General features: G+C 40.9%; 1 protein-coding gene across 1 annotated transcript; it reads right to left on the bottom strand.

Moving 5' to 3' along the window:
• Nucleotides 1-474: 474 nt before the first annotated feature.
• LOC111874779 (dual specificity protein phosphatase 22) lies at nt 475-25,429 on the bottom strand. Its single transcript, XM_023870559.2, has 6 exons — nt 25,389-25,429; nt 10,491-10,607; nt 9,573-9,697; nt 3,781-3,952; nt 3,017-3,195; nt 475-2,562 (listed from the first exon to the last, which is right to left on the bottom strand). Exons 1-6 carry the CDS (start codon nt 25,407-25,409, stop codon nt 2,232-2,234), a joined length of 945 nt encoding a protein of 314 aa, XP_023726327.1. The 5' UTR covers nt 25,410-25,429; the 3' UTR covers nt 475-2,231.
• Between the last annotated feature and the right edge of the window lie 1,459 nt (nt 25,430-26,888).

Raw genomic sequence — 26,888 nt, 5'->3', positions numbered from 1 at the left:
TGGTCATCTGTCGGATGTTATCTTTGGGAAACAGACTTCTGTTTTCACTGAGTTAATTAAGAGAAACCAAATGCTTTTATTTTTAAGGTCTTTCATTCTGGTCCGTCACACTAACCAATTAACAATCAAGTTCCTTCCGTCAAATGTGACACTTTTTTCAAGTTTTCCACCTCGTCACCACCTGCCTTACATGTTTCGGCTCACCACGGAGCCATCATCAGAGGCATTTATAGTAGAAAAAGAAATCACCAACACACAAAACTTCACTTTGTCCAAGATAGCCACGTTCCAGTTAATTAAAATAATTACAAATAGTTAAAATTACCCAGAGTGTCGGTTCACTAAAAGTTTTTCACACACCACAGTAGCTTTCTTATTCGATTCGTCGTTAATTGTGTAAAATTATGTTTCGTTATTTGAAGTAAGAATTCTTAAAATCCCTAGAATTCTTTCCCGCTTGGCCCAATCTTTTTGCTTCGGGATGTTGTTGACGTGTGTTGTCTGTCGGTAGTTGATGTTGCTTGTCTGTGTGTTGTGATGCTTGTGACACACCTTTACAGTGTTGTCTGCCATCAGTGTTTGTATGTATGAGTATATAGAGCTTAGTTTCTCCAAATTTTCCCAAAATAAACCGATATTCAGGATTTGCATTTATATTGTAGAATGTGGTGTTCTGAAGGTAAACAGATGTTCTTGTTTAATTTCTTTACTGATTTTGTGTCATGGTAGCATATTTATTGCCCAGAATATATATTATGTACACAAAAAGTATGGTGTTTCACTTTTAATATCAGATTAAACAACAATAATATTGTTGTATAAGTACCCCTTCATGTAGTGCATCCCATTCTCATAAATGAGGATCAAGCAATTTGGTCTTGGTAATATAATCACTGCAGCTGGATTAGAATAAGTTTTGTTAGTGCAGTTAATTTAGTTTGAAGTTGTTGATTGAATTCTTTGTTGAGCTACTTGTTGCATATAACCATACCAACTGAGTTATTCCATCACTCAATAATTATTGCCCACAGTTTCATAAATCATGAGGAAAAATTAAAGCCCTGACCACAGTATCTTGAGTACATCTGTTTAATTTGAAAAATGATAAGATTGAAGACAAAAGTAACACTAATTTCAACTAATGCAAGTCTTTAAAATTATTAATTTTATTTACCTAAAATGCTGAAATTGGTGTTCTGAACATTACATAATTAAGAATGGATCATGGAGCCTCTTCTCTTGAAATCTTGCTATTTTTAATAACAACATATTCCTGTATAGCATTCAGCTGCTTGGCTAAAATATCTGCAACCCCAAAACAGCAAAAGTTTATGAAAATACAAAGTAACAAAGGGTATAAATTTTGACTTCATACACCAAAAAGAAAAATGAATGTAATATATATATGGCATGGTTCACTATATCTCACTACAGAACACTTTGTGATAGCACAGTAGGCTAAGAAGAGGTAGGTATAAAAATGTCGAGTGATGGCTTAACCTGAAGATGTGGCAGGAAGGCTTCGAATGTGCAGATTGTAAGCCGATGAGTCAAAACATTGTGGCTCGAGCTATTGCATTGAATAGAATGGTATGTTCTATGTTACACTCAGCAGCAGCAAGAAAATAAGAAAATATAGTATGAACAGAGGTTCATTGCAACATTTGTTAACATGAAACTATCTCACTGTCATACTGCAGCACATTTTTATATCTGAACGAAAACAAACTTTGTGGTTCCTGTCTTTCATCCAGGGGAACATTGGGACAGATCCAGATCTTGCCAGATACTGGGAACCACAAGTCATTGACACACGGGATGGCAGTTTGTTGCATATAAATTCCCTGATTCCTGAGGCATTGAAATGTTTAATTATGAATAGGAATTGATACTGTGCATATGGATATTTTTACCTTTACTAACAGTTCATTGTATTCTCATACATCAAACACTGTGTCTTGTAATCACCAATTGTCTGTGTAAAATGTCATGCATGGATCTCTGTTCTTCCATTTTCAAAAACAGGCACCTAAAACACTTCATGTAAAAGAAAAGATATGTTCTGTGAGAGTTTCATGGCAGCAGTTATGAACCCTAGTTTTACATTGCCCAATTGAAAATCCTGCTGCTGCACAGCCTACCATCTTGTGTATCAGCCAGTATGAAAGATGAAGTTATCAGCCTAGTGCACAATGTAAGGACGGTCATAAATGCATAATGTGCAGAGTTTGTTATGTGTTGCTTCGTTTGCGAACAAGATTTGATGCTCTGCGTGTCCAATGCCTTGGTGATGTAGGGGGTGAGGCCATGGGAGTGGTGGGGGCAGAACCTGCATGTCGATCTTGCCAATTCATAACACCAGGTGGAAGCTCTGTCACATCAGTTCGTGACCCGGAGCGGGATGGGGGAGCTGATCCAGTGTAAGAGTGTAGTCCTGCTGGCCCACTCCGGGGACGCCGGCTGAGAATGGTACTACTGCAAATCATGCTGGGTGTTGGGGGCAGCATGCGTGGAGATTCGGGGGGTGTAGTACCATGAGCACTGGATTTGCGCCTAAGTATCCTGTAAGCAGCAACACATTAAATGATATGTCCATAAGAATGTTACATAATGTTCTTGACCATCTGGGCAAATAAAATTTTTGACAACATAGACAATCGACAATTGTCTTCAATTCACACATTGCAAAGCAAATTACATGACTGTCACAGTCGTATCTGTCTTTTTGCAAAATGTAACAGTAGCACAATGGTGTGTCACACCCTTCTCATCACACCCTCTGAAGTGTCATAAATTATATCAGAGCCCATAAACAGACTGGTAGGGACAAAATCGTGTTTCTCAAATATTTTTATATTTGACAGAGTGAAATTTTATAATTAAAGTAAAAAAGCAAAGTCACTTATCATCTGCAAACCTTATGTCCACATACAGATAATGAAGATAAAAGAATTAGCAAGTTGCAGAATGTTCTCCACGAAACCAAGTGAAACATTAAGAGCAGTAAGGAACTGACCTCTTAGTAGGTGTATGGCACATGCCTGTGGGACACGTTTGCCCCATGGCACAGTCCCCTTCACAGAGGTCACGGGACAGGATGAGGCTTTGGTATGAAGAGAGCATGAGATGGCATTGCTCCTCATCCTGTGACATTAGTGCAAGGCTTGGATATCTCTCTTTGAGTCGTCGTCGCTCCTGAAATAAAGATGCCAACTGTGTAATGAAAACAGTATTCAGAATGGTAACTCATAGTAGAGTAATAGTGTGTCATTTTGATGTTGCAACACTTCTGTCTATTTGCTGCCTTTTTGTGTCCATTTGAGGTGAGAGACATAAAGTAAAGTTTGGTTCTAGTTGAAACAAAAGTGATACTTTTTCCAGATACAAACTGCTTTTTTGGGGGGGAATAATCTACTTAAAGTAGTCTGTTGGAACTATGTCCTCAGGCTGCAGATGACCTCCAGATATGGAGGGTAATTGCAAATATGTGGAATAAGCAGATGGGAATAGCTGTTAAGGGATAGTTTTTTAATTTTAATGGTAAGGGGTAAGTAGGAAAAATAACTGGCATGTTACAGAAAGTTACACTGGGCCTCAGATTTTTATGTTCCAAAAAAGCCAGCAGATATATTCAAAAGCTTCCAAATGACTGCTCCTTGGAGTTGATTAATTAGTCATAAGCACAGTGTTCTAACACAGGAAAGTAATGCAAGCTACCGTGGCTTTTGCCTGTATGGGTGCCAAATTTCTCTAAATTCTGGATGACATTCACAACAGTACCTCTGCAAGCTTGAATGTCTCGAAGTCCTGCAACTGCTTCTGGAAGCCAAAGTTGGGGTTGGCGACAGCACGTCCTACTCTCACTACTTTGAGGGCATCCTTCCAGTTGAGCGATGTGACACTCATTATGTAGGCTACAGCCACCGTCACGCTGCGAGACATGCCTGCAAGGCTGTCAGCACCACAATAATCGCCAGTTTTACCATGGGAATACATAACACAACAATTAAAAGTGCATATTCTAATAATAAAGTTGATATTTAAGCACTGAATTCTGAGGTGCATTTTATGATTGCAAATACCATTTACATTACAAGGGCTTTTCAGATTTTTGTAAAGGACTGTTAGCCTCCGTGGTCTAGTGGTCAGAGTTCCTGCCTACAGATTCAGACGTCCCATGTTCGATTCCCGGCGCTATCACAATTTCTGAGAAGTAGTGTGTCTGGAACGTGGTCTGCTCAGCCTCTTGATGATATTTGAGGAGCTATTTCAAGGAAATAGTGACTCTAGTCTAGAAAACCGAGATTAACGGCCATGGGGATCTGTTGTGCTGACCATGTGACACCCTCTATGTGCAAAAAGTTGGCACTCACTTCGCTGACAAGCGGCAGTTGCTCAGTCAGATTAACTTGTGGACCACAGCTACAGTTTTTTTTTGTAAAGGACTATTTGACTTACTTAATTTCTTGGATTATAAAAGGCTATCAACTCCTTCCAGTGTGATTGTTAAATGTTTTTTTCTCCTTTTTAATCTTTCATCCTTGACATGTTTTGGTCTGAAAGACCATCTTCAGAAAGACATCAATACAAGCGGATACTGTTACAATGTGAATGGCCAGTATCAATACATACATACAATATCATTACAATGTCATGAATATAAAAGCTGAGCCTTTAACAACTACAGAAATGTGCATGAATGTATTACAATATTTATAAACTATTATAATTAGTTTATTTACAAGTTTGGTTTAAAAGCCTTTGTTAAAATTCAGAACCAATTTGGCTCGTGTACTTTGTACTGCCTCTCTTTAAAGGAAGTTCAGTGTGTACCACGAACCAAATTGGTTCTAAATTTTAACAAAGGCTTTTAAACCAAACTTGTAAATAAACTAATTATAATAGTTTATAAATATTGTAATACATTCATGCACATTTCTGTAGTTGTTAAAGGCTCAGCTTTTATATTCATGACATTGTAATGATATTGTATGTATGTATTGATACTGGCCATTCACATTGTAACAGTATCCGCTTGTATTGATGTCTTTCTGAAGATGGTCTTTCAGATCGAAACATGTCAAGGATGAAAAATTGAAAAGGAGAAAAGAAAAACATTTATCAATCACACTGGAAAGAGTTGATAACCTTTTATAATATTGCTAGTGTGATGGGCCAGGATAAATGAAATCAAATTTAATTTAATGGATTTTTACTTAAAATGATACCACCCGTACAAAGTCAAGTTTACCATTTCAGTCTTTCCACGTTGGATTGTAATGCTGTTACATCTCTTCTGGTAGTAAAAATACGAGTAATTCGTAGGTTTGTTCTGATGAACGTTATAACTTCTGTTTTAATTTTCTTTATTGCTAGTGGGGTGGGACTAAGTCCCTTGTACTGTGGCCCCTTCTGGCCTATTGTACCCGCCCCAGATGATAGGTGTGGGTGATTGTGGAGCAATTTGTGGAATGAAGATTGGCAGGGGAAACCGAAGTACTCTGAGAAAATCTGCCCCAGCTCCACTCTGTCCACCACAAATCCCACTTGACCAGACCCGGGGTCGATCCCAGGCCGCCGCGGTGGGAAGCTAGCGACTAACCGCTTGAGCTATGGCGCGGCCTTCTGTTTTAATTTAATATATTCCTTGCTTTTAACAGCAATTGTAACAATGTCTATTGTTGAACGTTTTAACATAATCAGCCTAGTTCGCTCTAAACATTTCAATTTTCTGTTTTATAGAACATAAAACATTGACTTGTGCTCACAAGCAAAACATGATAAAATGTTTTCAACGTGTTTAAAAGTGATAATCTCAAGTGTGAGATTGTGAGTGAACCTGCTGAAGAATCAGGCATTTAAATTTTAAAAAATTCCATTTTTGAGTTAAATTCTAATTTCTAAGATACGCTATTCGAACTTTCGCGAGGAAAGTCAACAGTATTTTTTATTTTTCCTCAGCCCCTCCAGGGAAATACTATGATAGGTAACTCCTTATTTTTTACTTAATCTTTTCCTCCTATACATTTACGGTGTCGAGCTTTCTTATATGTTGATCATTTTACAGACGGTAGGACTCCTTGGACGAGTCATCAGCTCGTCGCAAGGCCTCTGCTTGAACACAGGACAACACATACACATGCCAAACATCCACATGTGGGATTCGAAACCACGATCCCGGCTTTCGAGCGAGCGAAAAGACCGTGAGAGACATAGGTAACTCCATAGAACATTAACATGCTTGGAAAGTTCAGACCAAATCTTTGTTCTTCCAGTTAATTGGTTAGTTTTCACCCCTTGATTACAGCCCTGTACAGTACTTGTATTTCCAGGGATGTGGTCTCTAAGGAGTCCTTATGGTTGCGAGTGCTTAACATCTGACGCTTCACGTGACGTCACTGCAGTAAAACACGAGTACTTGCAAAGAGCAATGAAGTTTATGTACATCACAAGGCCCAAGTAACCACAAAAGCAGATTTACGTGGCCCACGAGCCTATCTAGAGTTCCTGCCATTTTGAAATATGCAACTGTAAGTTGATATGAAAGCATGGAAACCATTAACGAGAATAGCAATGTCCAAGCCTTGTGTCACTGTACTCAAATGAAGAGGCAGGATACTATATAGACATATTTGCTATTCCACGAGTATTAATCGAGAAAGAAAGTTTCCAGTTGTCTATATTTAAACTATGTAACAAAATTTACGAAATGCCATAAGCTAAAATTGTTTCATTAGACCTATTCAGAAATGGAGTAGGCTTACACATATATGTCAACTACGTATATTCTTTGAGCTGAATTACTGGGTTTTTGCAATTTTTCTTTCGTCCAGTATTCTAGGGACTAGAAAACAGGACGTGTCGGAAATTGGATCTCTTTCCGTCCTCAGGTGAGAGGGGAAGACACCTGCTTAGTTGGGTCCCTTAGAAAGTGCTAATCTCGATCAGTGGAACAATTGAAGTTAGCTTTTTCTAAGGGACCCAACTAAGCAGGTGACTTCCCCTCTCACCTCAAGACGGAAAGAGATCCAGTTTCCGGCACGTCCTGTTTTCTAGTCTCTAGAATGGACGAAAGAAGAATTGCAAAAACCTAACAATTACGAGTGTTATACACCATCGTCAGAAGCCTTTAGAATCTGCATGTCCTTTGAGTGTTTGCGTTGTTCTCTGTTAACGTTCGTTTACTGCGGACGCATTTGTGTGTGGTCCCCAATAATTTTGTCTATGAATGGACTTAAATTTGAGAGGAGGATACTGAATAGAATTTATAAGAAACTGGTAGCAGTGATATGTCTCGATGATTACTACACTAAGTCCTACCATCCTTCTTGTAAACTCCGCATTTCCTCCATTCTAAAACGAATTTCTCTTTGCATTTTTCAAATTCTGAATTCGGGGCGCGTCTCATATTTGATGACATCTAGTAGTCCATGTTGAAAAATTACGTTGTACAAGGGAGAATCTTTAGATAGGTCACAAATGGAAGTAAAATAGTTGTGATGGACGTACTAGGTTTTCTACGTCTATCAGTGGTTAGCAGCACAATCCAGATTCATGAGAGTCTAGGCAGTAGACTCATAGAGGAGCATGCAAAAGTAATGCCCATCACGCGACTGGCTGTGCGAAAAAAGGAAACAGAAACTGACAAATCACTTGGAAAAATAAAATTTAAAGCTGGATGAAGTTGTTGCGACATGTTCATGTTTCCTAAAGGACTGTGACTCAGGCAGAGAGTATCCATCTGTCAAAAGTTACCTGCTGATTTTCAAAATAACCTTCTGAACTTCCAGCGATAAGTTGTTAAATTAAGGAAGAAACAATGCAAACGAGACAGCGGCGTATTTTGCTATGGCTTGAAATTTAATTGTTGATCCAAAAGATATTCAGGTTATGAAATGTGGCACGTACCTGTGCTGCCGTGCATACTGTGCTCTGGCATAAAAAATATTTTGGACGCGAAATTCCGTACGGATGTCTAAGCTAGTTACATAATGGCGATCAATCCATTTTATCATTAAACCATTTAAATACGAGTAAGTAATATATTGTTATGGGTATTAAACATTTTGTAAATATGGTACAAGCATTAAGTCATTTTGTGATCGGATAAGTTCATGGAGGTAGGCCTAGGCCCACTGGGGCTGTAGTGCCAAGGAAAAAAAAAAGACAATTTTAAATACACAGTTTTATTTAAATCTGTCTCAAGTCGATAAACAGATAATTTGAATTTGGAGGGATGAGGGGACGTTGAGCGTGCAGTGTGTTGCTAGGGGTGCGTAGGCTCCAGAAGCCTGAGAATCACTGCAAGGCCCGTAGCCCGCAGAGCCACGAGCCGGATCGATCCTATGCACCCGTTTCTCTTTCTGTTCCTTCCATTCGTTTCTGCTTTCCTCCTTTAATATTTCTAATATCTCTTCACCTCTTTCCATTTTACTTTTCAGTTTATTTCTCCCATTTCCTTTCCGTTTTCTCTTTTTTCCTTTGCCTAGCGGATCTATTTCACAAATTAAACGAAGTCACATTTTCTTATGCACATCCATAAAGCAACAAATATTTTCTTCCCCCTTGAAGAACGCTATTCATTACATTGTTCCAGTCGATAGTAAACGGAGACTAAACTGGCTTCTTACGTAATTACAGGTCCTGTGACAAATATTATGTTTTGTGGGTGATTAATATCCGCTTGCCCCAGTGAAATGTTATGTTCGTATAGATAGCTGAAGTGCCATATCAGAAGTTTGTATTAGGTTTATAGACCTGACTTCACTGACGTGGCGTGGCGTGGCAGGGAAAACCCCCGAGCAGTCGATGCAACAATTTCAACCATGTTTGTGCCATGAAACGTTGGACTCGTTCCGATAGGAAAGTTGGGATCTGGCTCTGTTCAGAAAGTTACTGAATTCTGTGCCAATTCCATCCACGTTGTCTTTACAAGCTATTTCATTGACATCCATCTTGAATCTATTCTTTAATCTCGTTCTTGGTCTTCAATCGGCCGCCTGAGTTATGCAAGTATTTCTCGTTTTTCCCTGTCGGCTAGACGGCCGGAGTTCTATTTCCGGCAGGGACGAAAAAATTATCTTCTCCATAGCGTCGAGACCGGCTCTGGGGCCCACCCAGCCTCCTATCCAATGGGTACCGGGGAGCCTATCCGCGGGGGTAAATCGGTGGGAATATGAAGCTGACCTCCATCTAGTGCCCAGGTTAGGAATACTTGAGTTATACCTCTACTCCACCATATGTCTTCTTGGCATAGAGCTTAATTACATAGTTAAATATTGGGATAAAGTTACCTTTACCTGTCATCTCCGCTCTGATAACAATTGGATTAGGAAATAGCACGATAGAATTGGCCCACAGTAAACTGATTCACTGGTTAGTCTGAGTGGCACGGTGTTTCGCAAGCACTGAATGTAGTTAAAGAATTGTTATGTATGGTGGACCGGAAATTACGGCAGAGAACGAGGTCGTGACCTGTGCACGGACAAAGAAATTGCACAATTCGAGTCCAGGATCTCCCGAATAAGAAGGCGGGTTGTACCTAATCGATAGGGCATAAAGCATTCACTCACCAGTGTATGAGCACGTTGCCGCCTCGCAGTCTGGCCGCATGGATGAAGTCATTGCAGAGCGAGAAGTACTGCGTCAGGTTTTGGTCAGGAGTGTCGGACGCCATCACACAGAGATAGTGCTTGTCCTGCATGACAGGTGGAGAGATGAAATACAAATTAAATATTAAAAGTGAAACAGATAAGAGATGAATTTAAGAATTGAAAATAAGAGCGAAACAAAGAACGAAAGAATAGCCATGACCGCATTTTTACAAATGGCGGGTCCCCTTTCCACCTTCTCTGACGGCTATGCAACTTCTGAAGATGAACTCTCGTGTTTATATACCCCCAGAATCATTACCGTCTTTTATAATCCTATTTATGGGTATAATTCCTACATCTTGGAGGTTACAAGCCACCTCCTTTCTGACAAAACGGAGAAGGCTTTAAGAATCATAACACGTGATCTCCGGGATTGAGAGAAACAGGAAAATACGGAGAAAACACGTCCTCGGGGATATAGGGGTAAAGAGAGACATAGAGAGACACTAGATTTCAGCAGACTTTTTCTTCCTCGGCGTTTACTTATCACTATTTATCCGTAAGATATTTTACGTCATTTTATGAACTGAAAAGTTATGTAGCGTCAACTAAGAGTGCAATGGGTATGCACGGTGAATTGGTGCGGATGTGGAAGGAAACGGACATGGCAGTATCATAGCTCATCCGGACTCCATTCTCTTGGAATGACTGGGGTAAAGCACGAACTCCTCAGCAGCAGAGCCAGTATCAGAGATGCGAATTACTCTTAGATTCGTTCTGAATCATTTCTTCAAAGAAATGTACTTAATTGTATGCCGTTCTGATCTCTTTAGGGCACTGTTCTCCAAAAGTCTCCTCGAGCTCGTTGATCAACGTGGTACCCTCATGTCTACTCACGGGATGCAGTTTTCTAGCCGCGTCGTGTATAGCCACGATGTGTGTGATTTCGAAGCGTTCTAGCTGAGAGGCATCCTTCGAATCCCGATAATTACCGACGTACAGGCCTGGCAGCACCTGAAACATAACATCCTGTATAGGCTATTTGTTGCTGAGGCTGTGTCGTGAAGGTCTTGTTAATGTTCGATTAGAAGGGGCGACGTTTCTCTCAAAATCGCGTCTTCCGAATCTATTTTCAGAGAATGGAGCCATGTCATTTAGTGCTGATCTGTGCCGCCGCTGGAAGAAACGGTTGTCTGACGTATGATGCTCGCCCTGCCACTGATATGAAGCGTGTGGAACGGCCACCGGGAATCCCCGGGCAACCACAGACAAGTTATAAGAACAGGTGGTGGTGTTATGCAATAATTAGAAATGTCGTGGACTCCAACTAGTGAAAATTTTTTAAAAGAACTTCCAAAATACATCGTCACGGAATATAAACAGGGCAGAATATAAGAATAAAAATAGGAGTATCTGCAGACGTTAGCCAAAATTGTATAATAGCTTGGTAGGTAACACAAAAAGGTAAAAATTTTAAGACTTATTTTAGAAGCAACTATATAAAATTACTTATGAACCTACATATCTGGATGGTTCGAAATCGATTTCTGACAGCCTGTTGAAGTTTATAAATATATCAGCAATATCTTACATTGTTGCACCGATTAGCACACTCTAGTCATGTCTGTGATTTATAATAAAGTTTCAGTCAGCCATGTCTCCTGCTTCTTAGTATATAAATAGGCAATTCGTGGTAACTCATGCTTCCATGTTTACAACAACACGTGTCGAAATAAGTAAACAAGAAAAGTCTGTTCACCTAGGTCTGTACGACTTCGTCCAACATCGGATGAACCAAATGTGGCTAGATTTAATTAAAATATCGCGACGCCTTTCATCTGCAGGCTTATACTTCTCACAAATTGTTAACAAGTTCTCAAATGTATCGCCTGCTTTAAATGTGCCTTTCCATAAGGAACGTTAGAAATGTCCCTGTGAATAAACAAAGTGTTGTGAGGCCGACTGGCATTGTTAACCTAATTGTTTGGTTCACAGAGTCGGTCTGAGCACAGTAGCGATTCAGAGAAACGAACCTTGGCTATCCGGTCTGCAGCAAATCATTTTTATGGCTGGGCTGCAACGGATCATCACACTGTTCTTCCGCCATTGCTTCTAAACAACGTCTATAGAACAAATGCATCGACTTTTAAGTCTACAATTTTAATTACGTCTAATAGTTAAGCAGTTTCCAAATCTTCCAAGACATCATAGTTCTATTCCACTCATGTTTTCCATTTCGGAACTATAATTAAAAGTTTCCCGTGTTCTTGTGTACCATGTTACGAAGGGTACAGAAGAGTGGCGGTAAGTGTCGGCACTCAGCCTTCCATTCAAATGATTAGATTTTGTAATGAATATCTTTGCCTGAGTAGCCACACTAATGGTTGATTCTCAAAATATTTGTGACTACGGCTGGTTCATATTATGGCATGTCTGCTGAAAGCCAGCAGAGACGACCGTTGCTAGGGAACTGCTCTGCAAACACTCCCGTTGTCAGGCAATGGCCGAAACGACACGCACGCAACAATAAAAGAGCTTTTGGAAGCGGTGTTCTCTGAGCGGTCCATGCCGAGGAGTCAGGTTTCAGTAATCCGTGTGGAGGTGGGTTCGAATACCTTCGCCGTAGCCCTGCGAGTCGTAGGAGGTGACGAAAAGGGAACCCAGTGCCTGGGGGTATGACTGGGCCACCCTATTTCTGGGCATGTAAATACGGGAACCTGGCCCTCCAGGTTGGGGGAATCTCGAATCTGAGACAGTGAAACATGGTCCTGAGTCCAGCGGGACCCTAACTCGAGAATGAGTGCGCTGGCGAGGACCAGCAGTAATTGTAAACACAGACCTTTGCTTTCAACAACACCTCAACTGTCCGACAGTAATAAGAATCTTGACTTGGGTCCCAGATATGTACTTGACACCGACTTTGACTTGACTTTAACTTGTATGTAATGCAAAGGAAGAATCTTCAGTAGCATGCTACATGTGTGATACGTACATGTGACAAAGGCCAAGCAACCCCATCGTCTCGTCAGAGAGGCAGTTACGTAAGGACTATAACCGCGAGGGTTCAATTGCAAAAAAAAAAAAAATCTCTGGCCGTGATCCTCAAGGGGCTTGCCACCAAGATGAAATGACTGGCGTAAACCGCCAGTCTTAACGTAACTCCTTCTCTCTCATTACTGGAAGGGTCCTGACACGGTTGACAGAGGAGTAGGAGGTTGGTGGGAGATGTCCGTCAGTCTGTGGGGCAACCGTCTCACATAGCACACCAAAAGGAAATCAGATCCGGCCTCGACCGTATACAAATTTTGACTCTTCTTATGTGCTGCGAAGAACCATACACGAAATCTATGAACATAAGAAAATGCTGCCAGTGTTTAAATCTGGGCTGATGAAATTGCGGCAAACTGTTGGATACAAAGGATAAGCATCCCTTAGTTGGCACTACACATACGTACACAATATCTATTTTCTGCCCGCGATAGTGTCTTTAATATTAATCCAAGGTACTGCGACATATCATGTCTGTCATCTTCAGGGCAAAATTCTTAATTTTATTCCAGCGCATATTTTGAATGACATACACACATACACAGTGTGTCCATGTTCTGTTAGGACTATGTTCATTAAAAATACAAGATGTGAATTATTTTCAAAATTTCACTCTTTTTATTCAAAATAGTCTCCTTCTGAATCAATACATAGCTTGAATCGATTGAAAAGTTTTCGAAAACAGTCACTGTACTCCTTTTGTGGAATCGCATTTAAAACTGCGGTACATTCCCTTTGGATGTCCTGGATAGTGTTGTGGCGGTCTCCTTTCATCGCCAACCTAACTTTTGGGAACAACCATAAACCTGCTGGAGCCAAATCTGGCGAATACGGAGGATGATCAAAGACTGTGATCCCTTGCTTGGCCAAAAAATCGCGCACGATCTTCGATTTGTGGGGTGGGGCATTGTCGTGGAGGAGCGCCCAGGAACCTTGCTCTCGATATTCAGGTCGAATTCGAAGAATTCTCGCCCACAAACGGCTGAGGACTCCGAGATAGTAATCAGAATCCACTGTTTGACCTTCTGGCAGAAATTCCTTGTGAATGATTCCTTTTGAGTCGAAGAAAACGGTTAGCAGTGTCTTTACTCGACTCTTCTGCATGCGCACTTTCTTTGGTTTCGGCTGGCTTCTTTGGGCTCAGCCACGCTGCACTCTACCGCTTTGTGAGATACTCATATTGAAAACACCATGTCTCGTCACCAGTAACAATCGATTTTGTAAATTTTGTATCACTTTGGGCCGACCATAACATGTCTTTGCAGTGTTACACTCTGGCATGTTTTTCATCGCCTGACAGCGCGTGCAGTACAAACCGCGCACAGGCTTTCCGTTTGCCCAAATTCTCAGTCAAAATTTGGGGCACAGTACTTTTTGTATTCCCAAAAGCTCCGCGACGAGTCCTGCAGAAACACATCTGTCTGATGCAAGGATTTCGGTCCGGTCACTTTTTTCACATTTTCTTCAGTGCGAATTGTTCTCGGCGTTGATGCACGTGGAGCGTCTTCAATGTCCTCCCTGCCGTCATGAAATACAGCATACTATCAAAAAAATTTTCGAGCGACTCAAACAGTCACTACCGTACACACTTTTCATCCTTTCGTACGCTTCTCTGTCTGTTTTGCCTAACGTCAAACAAAATTTGATGTTGGCTCTCTGTTCAACCGCCATTTTCCGAGCGTTAGAACAGTAATGTTACATTCAAGGTCAGAGCACATGATGCAGCGATGCTTGCGCTTTGAAATTACCGTATTTACGCATGTATAGGCCGCGTGCGTGTATAGGCCGCAGCACAATTTTCAGCCAGAAATTATAGAAAAAATAATTTTCTTGGAATATTATTTCAGGAGTAGAACACCCTGTATTACTAATTATGGATATAATTTTTTAAATGAAGCGTGATTTCGAATATTTCGAATATAAGCCGCACCCCAGTTTTCCTCTTGAATTTTTGGCAAAAAATGTGCGGCCTATACATGCGTAAATACGGTATAGACAGCCACAGCTGAAACTTCAAGAATTTTAATGCCACAACTTGCCAGCAGATGGCATTGCAGAGCAAAATAAAAAAAAAATAATCCTAACGGATCCTGGACACACGGTGTACACACGTATAATTTTATAAGTTACCTAAAATACAAAAATAAGTGGAGTAAACGTGTTTAGTTCAGTTGTTACAACTCACTATGACCGGTATCTTGCGTCCCGCACAGAAATATCACTTATATGTACATTCCTTTATTGCAGCCCGTAAACAGATGGGATGTAAAAGTAAACATAAGAACGCCCTACGCGCAAACCCTCAGGTTTACCTAAGCGCGCATGCCAAGTTAAAAGAGAATCAACTGGAAATTAAATACCGTAAAGAGTTCACATGGGAACGTGGCCGTTCATAGCTCAGGCGGTTAGTTTCTGGCTTCCAACCGCGGCGGCCAGGGTTCGAGGTTGGATCAGGTTATGTGGGATTTGTGGTGGACAAAGTGGAACTGGGACAGGTTTCTCCGAGTACTTCGGTTTCCCCTGCCAATTTTTATTCCGCAACCACCATCATTTATCATCTGGGGCTGGTACAATCGGCCAGAAGTGGCCGCAGTACCAAGTGGACTCAATCTCACCCCACTAAGAATAATATAAAAATAATAATATGGAAACGTTTTCTTCTCATTTTTCGTCTTTTGTGCGGTATCATTAGAGAGGCGAGGTGCAGCACAATTGCACATTCAGCTGTTGACATGCGATACTACTTAATGAATTCGGAACATCAGAGCCTTGTGTTCCGGTTGTTACGGCGGGAATCAATACAAAGATTTACCAATGTCACAGCGAGAAATGCATTATTTAGTTTATTGTAGAGAAGCCGGTTGGGAAAGATCGTCATATTTCGCATGAATGCGCTGCCATTGTACCAGCGAAGCCCAAAGTCAGTTTCGTGGATTATTACAGAAGTGGGCACATACCAGGTTCCCCAACATGTTTGTGCCCAGGGACATACTTGAAATTTCAGGACAGAGTGGCAGGCACCAAGCGATTAACGTAACCACTTTGTGTCTTCAGGCTACATAAAGCTATTTGATAACTCAGTTCATGATTTCGTACGACATCCGTATTCATGTAGAAAGTTCGGTAATATGGTCTTCGGCACTGCATTTCATCGGAAAATTTTTCATACTTGAGAGAGAACCAGAGGTCCCGGGTTCGATCCCCGGCGCTACCAGAATTTCTGAGAAGTAGTGGGTCTGGAACGGGGTCCACTCAGCCTTTTTACAATAACTGAGGAGCTATTTCAAGGAAATAGCGGCTCCAGTCTAGAAAACTGAGATTAACGGCCGTGGGGATCCGTTGCGCTGACCACGTGACACCATCTATCCGCCAAAGTTGGCGCTAACTTCACCGACAAGCGGCGGTCGCTCGGTTGGTATAGTTCGCTGGAGGACTATAGGCCGCGGAGTAGGATAATAGTGCTACCCATAAACCATCGCCAAGACGGGAGTCAGTAAGTTGAGATCTATTCATTGTTGAAAACAGAGATTTGTAGAGATAAGTGGAACGAAAATATGATTTTTTCCTGTGTTCCGCACTTTTTCTCGGTCAACCCGAATTCAGAAGTTCTTATGTGTTGTGTCGGATAACTGAAGGTCCAAAATCTCCAGTTCCAGTTCTTCTGTCCTTACCTAAATAAGTCAATGGATACAGCAGCTTCTGTAATCTAGCGTAGTTGGTTGAGGGGCTATGCTACAAGCCGGAAGGTCGCGGGTTCACGTCCCAATGAGGGCATTGAATTTTTTTCAGTTCACCTAATCCTTCCAGCGGCACTAGGCCCTGGGGTTTACTCAGCCTCTAACAGACATGAGTACCAGGAATTAATTAAATAATTTTCCTGGGGAGTAAAGCGCGGCGGACGCGTAGGGCTGACAACCTTACCGCCATCTTTGAGCCGATTGTCTAGATAATGTGGGAGCCTCGACGTCTCACAACCCTATGGGCCTTCACGGCCTGTTACAGGGATAGCTTAGCAAGTAACAAAAAGTTCTGTCACTGGCCCAGTGGTGGTGAAGGGTTGAGGTTTCTTCTCAGACTCTTCCAGAAGTGTTAGAAGGTGACCAACGAATAGTTACCAGCCGACAACTTACCATTTTTTTTTCCTTTTCATGCTTGGAAACTGTACAGGTGGACAGCATGCAAGGAAACGGTACTAAGAAGACAGTAGTGACTGAATAAGTGAAGGCATTTTTTGGAACTTGTACTTGTGGTTCAGGAAACTTATGCATATTTTCTTTTTTGAAGTGTTTTGTTGAGAAAAACAGTTTTGAAAAAGTGACACTGGAACTGATCGATGTATCAAAGATCACTTGATTAATCTGCATTCCAAGTTTTCCAAGTATTTCCCAGAAGCAGTAAGTGATAAATACAAATGGATCTCGGATCAGTCCATGTTGATTTGCCCGAAAGCTGCGACCTCTCTCTCTCTCTTGAAGAAGAAGATAGCAATACTGACATACTGGGAAATCGTACATAGAATTTTGGGTGGGCATTGGAAGGGGAGTTCCCTTACCTCAGGAAAACTATGAATATCTTCCTTACTTTCGCAACACCCTACCTTCACAAGACTGGATTTTAAGCAATGGCAGCCATCAAGACAAAGTACGTATCACTCTACGACGAACCTGGAAAACGACCTTAGAGCTACCATTTTTAAACTCCAGCCTCGGTGTGATAAGTTATGTTCAAAGCGGTATCGGACACCCGTCCCACTAATCCAAGTATGAGGAACGTATATAATTTCAGTCCTTTAAATTAAAGTAATTGAATAAAGCATAGTAAATTACAAACTCTCAAAACTAAATTTTATGTAAAATTTGTTTGCATTGTTCTGGAAGGGGGGCCTGAAATTTATGAAATGCTTTAAGGGGGGTGCAACGTATAAAAGTTTGGGAAAGTCTGCCATAACGGAACCAATGGGAAAGAGTGGCCTCTCTGAGGAAGATGCACAATAGGAATATTTGGGAAGGAGGGGGTAACTCGACGCAAAAGGGCGAAGCGCCAGCCTCTGGTTAAGCATAAGAGTCCAGCCCTAGTACAGAGCATCGCCGGACCCACAGATGGTCAGTCTCGGCAGGTATCGATAGCATGTTTATAGGAGTGCCTCTTAGAACTGGTATCCGGTAATATCCAAACAATTCTTTATTTAAATAAATTATTTAAGATCTGATGGAGGCAATTCAACGTTGTATATCCGCAGAATGCACGGTTTCCTAAGGTATGCATACCAAAATCCATAATAATCTCAAAACTTCTCTGAATTTTAATATTTCGAAAGCCCATCAAGTTTCGGCTCTGCGCAGCTTTTATTTAAAAATCAAATGTAATATTAATATTGCCTGTAACTTATTCATATATATGATAAGGTAAAGTCCCTGTACTCAATTAATTAAGCACTACTCCATGGAGGCATATGAGAGAATGGATGTATAGATCCACATTTTCTTGACCTCGGCACTAGTTGGAGGTGAGTGGTCAACTTCACGCCCCAACGCTTTAACCCCGTGGAAAGAGCCCCCGGTACCCATTGGATAGGAGGCTGGGTGGGCCCCAGTTCTTGACCCTACCGGGACTCGAACTCCAACCCCTTGGCAGTCGCTATACCGACTGAGCTATCCTAGCTCTTATTCATATATATATATATATATATATATATATATATGTTTTTCCGCTCTCTCTCGCTCTCTCACTTTAGATTTCTTAGTTCCATTCATCATTCTTACAGACGGTAGGACTCCTTGGACGGGTGATTAGCTCGTCACAAAGCCTCTACTTAAACACAGGACAACATAAACATAGAATAAACGCACATATACACACCAAACATCCATGCCTTGTGTGGGATTCGAACCAACGATCCCGGTTCCCAAGCGAGCGAAGACAGTACATGTCTTAGACCGCTCGGCTTCCGTGACCGGCTTTTATCTCATTACATGTATATATTTTAACATTCAAAACATATTGTAATAGTGGCTTCCGGTTGCATTGACGTCTCTCTGAGGATGGTCTCGAAAGGCCGAAACATGTAAGGGATGAAGGTTTGAAATAAGGAAAGTCTTTACTAGTCACACTGGACGGAATTGTTTAACCTGTTATGATCGAAAGAATTAAGTAGAGCCCTTATGCGTCACGAATAGACGAGCGTACTGATGTTGCAAATGATGCGCAGTTAATATGCTACTTAAGATATGCATATGATAACAACATTCATGACGATATTCTGTTCTGTGGAACTTTGTCAATCCGAACAACTGGAGAAGAAATATTTCACTCTTAGTAAGAAGCAAAGGGATCCAGTGGGGAAAATTTGTGGCCTTCTGTACAGATGGAGCTCGTGCCCTTACAGGCAGGCATAGTCGAGTTATTTCTGAGGTCAAGGAAGTAGCTCCGGCTATGAACTGGGTACATAGGGAAGCGCTGGCCTCCAGAGGAATGTCACCAGAATTTAAAACTGTGCTAGCCAACGCTCTAAAGCTACTTGATTTTATCAAGGCTCTACCGTTAAATAACAGGTTATTTTCCGCACTCTGCGATGAAATGGGCACTGAATATACACAACTTTTGCTTCATTCCGAAATTCGCTGGCTTCCAGGGGCAGAATACTAACAAGGTTATTTCAATTGAGGCACGAAGTTTTACTGTTTGTAAAGGAACGCAACTCTGATTTAGCATCACAACTTGTTGACGAAGCATGGCTATAACCACTGTCCTATTTTGCAGACATTTTTGCTAAATTAAATGAAGCAATTTCTCCCTGCGGGGTAATTCTTTTACTGCTCTAGGTGCCTACGCCAAAATAAAGGCATTCGAGAAAAACTGGTATTATTTTTCGGTCATGTAAAAGACAGATAATTTGTTCTTTTTGTGAATACAGAATTTAAAGTTTAACATTCAGGAGAATAGAATCAAAATTCCATCCGTATATTTTCAATATCGGCTCATAAGCGTCAGCTTGAAACTTTTCCGGGCAATCTTTAAAGTTTCCAAAGCCTACAAGTAAAACGAACTTTATTTCAGCTTTTCCGAAAATCGATTGGTCCACTGTCCTTCCATAGTCTTAGTGATACCCCAGTACATCCGGCGTTATCATCAGGGCATGCAAGCATCTGGAGTGTGTTAACGTGCGCCCACTCCACCCCTCTCTCTCGTAATTGCTCCCGCGCTCACAAATATGTGTGACGGAAGTACGTAGTTAGGAAAGCTTGTGGTGGGCCACCTGCATTTCCTGATCGCTCTTGCTGTCAGCATATGGAATAGGACTCAAGCGCGAAAGCAACACTTTTTATTTTATTTTTCAAAATGTTCATCGGGCTAACACAGTTAAAATGAACACTCGTTCACTGTAGATTACGATTACGATTATTGCTGTTACTGTCATCGCCATTATCTCTTTTGCAAAACACATTACTTAAGTACAGATTGTGTTCAGTAAGCACCGTCGCGCCATCGCCATGTCTGTGAAGGTGAACATAACAGACTTTTCATACGTCATGTGAAATTGCACTCGCAGTCTGCAACCCTACACAATTTCTTATGCCTACCTCCAATGATCGAGGCACGCTGTGGCGTAGTTAGTTGAGGCACTGTGCTACAAGCCGAAAGGTCGCGGGTTCAAGTCCCGATGAGGTCATTGGAGTTTTTCAATTGACCTAATCTTTCCAGCCTCACGATGGCCCTGGGGTTGACTCAGCCTCTAACAGAAATGAGTACCAGGAATATTCTTGGAATATTGTCGGGGGTAAAGGGCAGCCGGCGCGTAGGGCTGACAACCTTACCGCCATCTGTGAGCCGATTGCCTAGAAAATGTGGGAGCCCGAACCTCTCACAACCCTATGGGCCTCCACAGCCTGTTACAGGGATAGCTCTACTTTTTTGTCACGTGTTTATGGCAGGGCGATTAATAATAAACGGTGTTTTGACTGGATGATTCGATTTATTGACACCTTCTTGTACAATCTCTCTTAATCACAACTGATTACAATAACTCGCAATAAATGACCGCCTAAGACTCTCCATTCTGGCTGGACTACGACTGGCTCCTGATTTACGACTGTCGTCAACTTCGACTGACTTGATGCTTGTCTGAATGACCGCCTGTATAGGAAATGTTTGTTGTTCACTCAATTACACGGAAACGTGTTTGTCAACGGGTCCACATGTCGCAACATCACATGCGTGTTTGCTCGTATCTCCAGCGTAACTAGCTAAACGATTATCTAGCGGAACAGGACATGTTTCGAACAAAATTGTAAGGAACCAGAACAATTTTCCGCAGCTTTTACTTCTTTCAAGATTACTAAAGAAATGTGAGTCATAGCGCCCGTAGTTCATTCATTCATCAATGGCTCTACAGCCCTTTGTTGGGCCATGGCCGCTTTTTCAGTTTCGTAATCTATAGACAGTGGGTAGGACGCCTCGGACATGGGGTCAGCCCGTCGCAAAGCCGCTACCTACACACAGGACAACACAAACACAGAGATCCATGGCTCGAATGTGATCCGAACCCATGAACCCAGTGTTCGAGTGGCGAAAAGAGTTCATAACCTAGACCGCACGGCCACTGTGATCGACCCGGGATTGCTCCACTATGCTTGTTAATCTAGATAGCTGTGGCACATCTGATCCGCGTCATCGATGCTGCATTATCCTCCGACAGTCTTAAATTATATCACTGAATGCTAATTGAGGGCAGACGTATCATCCCTATGATAGCCTACTTTCCTTTCAAAGTAAATGCAAGTATATGGTATCATATCCGTGTATGTTTCTTCGCCCCTGGTAATAAGTTTGGAACCTATTGATGATGTCTCAGGAAACTTGGAAGAGGCGTCATATTTTGGAAACCTTCATTTGTTTGAATTCCACGCAACTGTCGCAGGGACATACAAAGCTACTTGGAAGCTAGAGGAGTGTTACTGGTTAGCGAATTTTAGAGCGTCATGTTTTATTATTTAGGTTTCAGCTTTTATTTTATCTGTTCGTAATCTGTGACCGTGTTAGAATACTTCTTATGCCTATGTATTTTATATTTTGCATTTCATATTCTTTTTTTCTTTTGATAACAAAAGATATCCGATTTCGAACATTTTAAAATAATGACAATGTAAAGCGCACACATGGTGATTACTGTATAGAGCCGGATTTGTTTTGTGGGGCCTCAGGGCACTCAAAATTGGAGACCGCTATCAGTAACAGCAAAATTTACGTTATAGCAGTTTTGCTAATTTTTCTTATTTCTCATGGCAACTCGAAACACAAACCAGAGTTCTGTAATTTTGGAGAATCAGTGTATGAGTAAAATCTGTGGATTTTATTTCTGTTCTGTAGAGGCTCCGAGGCTTCCGCCCCAAACTCAGCCTGTTACTGGCCACCGGTAGAAAGTAACTTAGGAAAGCGACAGGCAGCACAGCGCTGTGGAAGTTTAAAGGCAAATACAATTGGATACTTGCGTATAAACATGTTATTTAGTTTACTTCATGTTCAGTATATATTGTACATAAACAAATTTCACGTTCAAGAACAAAATTAATATTTTAAGGAAATAAAATTCTGCTCTCCATATCGTTGTTTATAGTTTACCGCTTTTGTCTTTGATCTCCTTCGGTAGGTGGCCACCCTTGTACTGTGCGCATCTCGCGCACCCACAGCTGAGGCTGGTATACTGCAGTGTGCCTAACTGCGTCATATTATATTTATTGAGGGATGGTTAACGGAAATATTGTACATAACTATATGACTATATATTTATGACAAACAGATAGTGACAAATATGTATAGATCAGCTTAACAGCTTAAGTACACTTCCGTTACAGAAGCAACAAAACGAGATGTTATTCAAACATATCGATTATAAACTTACATTTCACTTTAAAATTGCATACAAATTTATTATATTCAGTCATCATTCAGGTTCATAGTCGTACCGTAGGTTTCATGTACAGATATACGTATATTGTATATTAATACATACATAACTGTAAAGTCATAAGCTGCGCCTCCATGAATTACTTCCCACGATCAGTTGATGGGTCGCGATCCGCAGGTTGAAAAAATACTGGACTACAGAATTTTTCATATATTTTCCTAAGAATGTTACTGTACTTACCGGCTGAACTAGAATTCATATGTGTTCTTCTTAGAGCCGAAGAATGGGTAAATATATGTTAAGTTCTTTTGAAAATATGTACCGCTGTAAATATTTCGTGTCTATGGAGGTCTCTTCTTTGAAGAAACACACTAAACTGTCTTGATGTCCCTAAACGTGTTTATAAGGCCTTTGCTGAAAGAATCGCATTGAATTTATTTGATGTTCTGAAACGCTAACCAGGGATGCCTAACGAGTTTTACAATTTTCGTCTTTCGATTTTGGGAATATTAGATCCTTATTTTTCATGTCGAGAAGAACACTGGGAAATATTCTTTTACGTCCACTCCCACTTAGGGTTTTAAATTATGCTCAGCCATGACGTTGGAGTGGTGTGGTAGCAGGGATATGAATTCGCTATGACTCAAATACCTTGTTAGTATGAAGTGCAAGCGATTCACAGGTTCCTTGTCATATGATTCATATTTAAACCAGTTTTCTACAGTACTTTTAGGTGAATAATAGTAACATTTCTTGATTTTCACAACTTGCATCCTTCTGAAAAACATGTCTTTACCTGTTAAATTGTGTGATCCGAATTCATATTAACTTGCTCCGCGATAGCGAATATTTTTGACAGCCTTTCGCACTACCCTCAGCAATTTCTGCGCCTTACGTAGACATGTAGCTTCCATGGAAAACAATTCAGTAACGACATCTAACTAACTGTTGACACTTCGTATAAGAAATCGAACTATGTCGCTCATGACAACTCTGTCATCCAGTGCTACAGAGGAGTACACAGAGGTGCGAACTTGTGTTCCCAAATGCTATTTTCTTTTCTTGATATACAGCTTCAGTTGCACTCATTATACATTAATACAAAAGTTCGCTGTCCAAAAACAGTTTGTTTTTTCAGCTGCGTTACATTCCACAAAACGCTCTATCGACCCGCTGCTTCCTGAAGCTTGGTTCGGGAGGTGAAATCCGTTTGTTTGTTCTTTCTTCAAATCTAGCATCAAACATTTCACATTGCTTGTTCTTGCATTCGGAGGTAAACTGATGTAGTATCTTTCATGTTTTGAGAAAAAGGGCAGTATAAAATAGTAACTCTGGAATACACGGGCTGTTGTCTGTGTCACCTCAAATTAGGCGCAAAGCATTAGATACATGATGAATACTGTTACTCCCGCTCTTGTTAAACACTTTGCACTCGCTGTATAAATACATTAATTCATTTCGTTCAATTTCGAACTACATATTTCGCTGAAGAAAAGCGTTCAAGTGACTACTAACACCCTTAATTTAGCAAGAGCTCCTCTGTAATAGCAATTAATTAAAGTAGTTAATTATTGAATCTGGCTTTCGATAACCTAAAACTCAATTACAGATTCCTGAGGAGACCAACAGTGGGCAAAGTAGATGCCGCCATGCGCAGAAATGTACAGGAACTCGTGTATTCGAGAAGTGGCAGTTGTTCCTTTGCAATAAAACATTGTTGCCTGGACATGAGAAAGTTATCGCTTCTGCATTGCTACTTTCAAGACTTATCCTTATAATTATCCTTTTAAATAAATATATGTGTAACTATTATAGACAAATGTTTCCCAAAGTGGGAGCCACGGCCTTTCAGGGGGCCTTGAAAGATTTTACGACGTTGCCGAGAAGTGTGCTGATAGGAACGATGCTGAATTAATTTTAAATCTATAAGTAAAAGCCACGTCAAATTACAAACATAGAATTTAATAAAATCTTACACAATTGATATCGTTAAGAATAATTAGTAATTATAAATACCATTTAAATCATATTTGCTGACGCTTTACAGACGACGCGGTATAACCAAAAGATCACAATCTAAATTGTTACCGCCTTGAAAACTTAAAATTTCTCACATCAAGAGAGATTCACTGGCGTGGTTTTGTAAGCTACATTTGTTTCATCATTATCATTATCGTTATAGTCTTTGTTTAAAACTTATGCCCATGTGTATAGATCGAACTTCACTCTGAAAGTTAGACTCATGTGCCAGAGTTCTGGTGCTGATTGATCACTTTGCATATAATGCGTGCAGAAAATCTCCGCAGAATAGCTTAGCGTGTTCTGTGTCATAGCTCAGCCTGTTAATCCTCAGATTCCCTTCCGGAATTTTGGGCCAGTTCTTGTGGGATTTAACGTGGACAAAATAACACTTCTCCGAGTAATTCGGTTTCCCCTGGCGATTCTCATTCCACCAAAAGCTTAATTTCTCTTATCTATTATTGGGGCTGTTACAATAGACCAGTTCCGGCCTAAGTATGAAAGGGTTGAGCCTCAGCCCACCCTAAAAATACATAAATGCCTACCAGTGTCTACCATTCCTTAAATTATATTGTCCATTTAATTTTTTAGAATACTTCATATTTCATCAATAATTACTCGTGTAATGGTTACTTTCACTTCTTATTATTGTAATTATTGTTGCTGTTGCTGTTGTTGTTAGGTTCTCCAGCGCACTGACATGACGCAGACAAAAAACGGCGAAGTGAAAGAGGCACGAAATATGTGAGATAAAACTGAGGTACAAAATATCTATACTTCCCTTATAGTCAAAAGCTGTCATAATGTGAGACATGCTTACTGACCTTGTTCATGCCATTGCCCATGGCTGGTCCGCTCTGCTGCGCGTTCACATGTCGACTGAGGCCCGCAACCTGCAGGCCGGCAGGGGCCGATCGATATGACCCGACCCACTTAAGCACTTGAGGAGGAGACTCAAAGTTCCGATTTGTATCGGCACGACACCACCTTCGTGCGTTATTTGCTTAGCTGTAACAGAGACCCTACTGTCTATAGCGGTCTATAGCGCGTGTGATCTACTAAACATTCTTCAGATTTATAACTTAGTGGGGGTAAGGTCAAGGGATGGCCGGTTATGTTGTCCGTGATATGAGCATCCTGGATAACTAGAGAATATATTTCTCATTAGCATCATTACTGGACTAATTTAATTTTTATTTAGATTTTCAAAGGTAGGTTTTCAGTGACGAGCGGTCTAAGAAGTGTGTAATCTCTAACCTCTAAAGAACTGATCGTGAGTTCGAATTCCGCTCAGTGAATGGCTCTTATATCCGCGATTTTCTGTGTGTGTGTGTGTGTGTTTTTTTTGTATTGCTGTATGTAGATAGAGACTTTGTGATGAGCCGATTCCCCGCCCAAGAAGTTCTACAAAATATGTGAAGATTCAAGCCTTCAGAATTAATCGTGGATAATAACAGATGAGAGTGACTGACTCATGACAGCCCAATAGCTATGGATCTGAGCCGAACATTGGCCACCCGACGTAAAGTGCGCATGGTTTTGAACTGCTCGAACACTGGGATCGCGGATTCTAATCCCGCTCGAGGCACAAATGCATGTCCGTGTTCCCCTACGTAGGTAGGGGCCTTGCTATTGGCCGATACCCCGTTAAAAGAGCCCTACCAAATGTCTGTGGATATACATCTTCAGAACCTTCAAGCTGAACAGGCAATAGGTCCTAATTCGTGAAAGTTGAAAAAGAAATATCCAGATTCCAGCAAATTTCAGGATTTGAAAGAATCACATAAAATAAAACATAATGTAGGAAGTGGTTCAGTCTAAAGGCGCGTCCACATTACTCGTGCTCCTGTGACTCGCTATACTCGCGAGTAATGTGGAGGATATGACAAGTCACGAGACAAGCAATTTTTAAATTTTTAATTTAAAAACTATAGCCAATAAATTAAAATACGACTACAGCCTATACACACTACGAGTAAATATACGGATCCTCACGCGCCGAGGCCTGGCGAGCAACTGAAGTAGTGTGGACGAAGATTTACGAGCACAAATACAAGCCAGACGAGTCTCCCGAAGAGCACAAGCCTGGCGAGCACGAGTAATGTAGACGCGCCTTAATAGACGTCGGTCTGAGGTTCCCTCAAAGTGAATAGAAATTTCAGAGGCTCCGAGCANATATATATATATATATATATATATATATATATATATATATATAAACATATTGCATCATTTAGCTAATTCAGCATAATCACTGTCGGCATACTGTTGATTTGGGATCACGATTAATGTCTTACCTTTCTTACCGGCCTATTTTACGACCG

Source organism: Cryptotermes secundus, unplaced genomic scaffold, assembly GCF_002891405.2.
Source record: "Cryptotermes secundus unplaced genomic scaffold, Csec_1.0 scaffold955, whole genome shotgun sequence".
NCBI classification, from domain to species: Eukaryota; Metazoa; Arthropoda; class Insecta; order Blattodea; family Kalotermitidae; genus Cryptotermes; species Cryptotermes secundus.
Note: the sequence above shows the minus strand (reverse complement) of the source record. Positions and strands in the feature narration are given on the sequence as shown.

Excerpts from the sequence above, each read along its gene's own strand:
- LOC111874779 (XM_023870559.2), bottom strand. The coding sequence starts at position 25,409 with ATGGGCAATGGCATGAACAAG. Across the intron at positions 10,608-25,388 it reads TGGGCAATGGCATGAACAAG|GTGCTGCCAGGCCTGTACGT; the intron begins GTCAGTAAGCAT and ends GTTATGTTTCAG. Across the intron at positions 3,196-3,780 it reads AGACATTCAAGCTTGCAGAG|GAGCGACGACGACTCAAAGA; the intron begins GTACTGTTGTGA and ends TCTTTATTTCAG.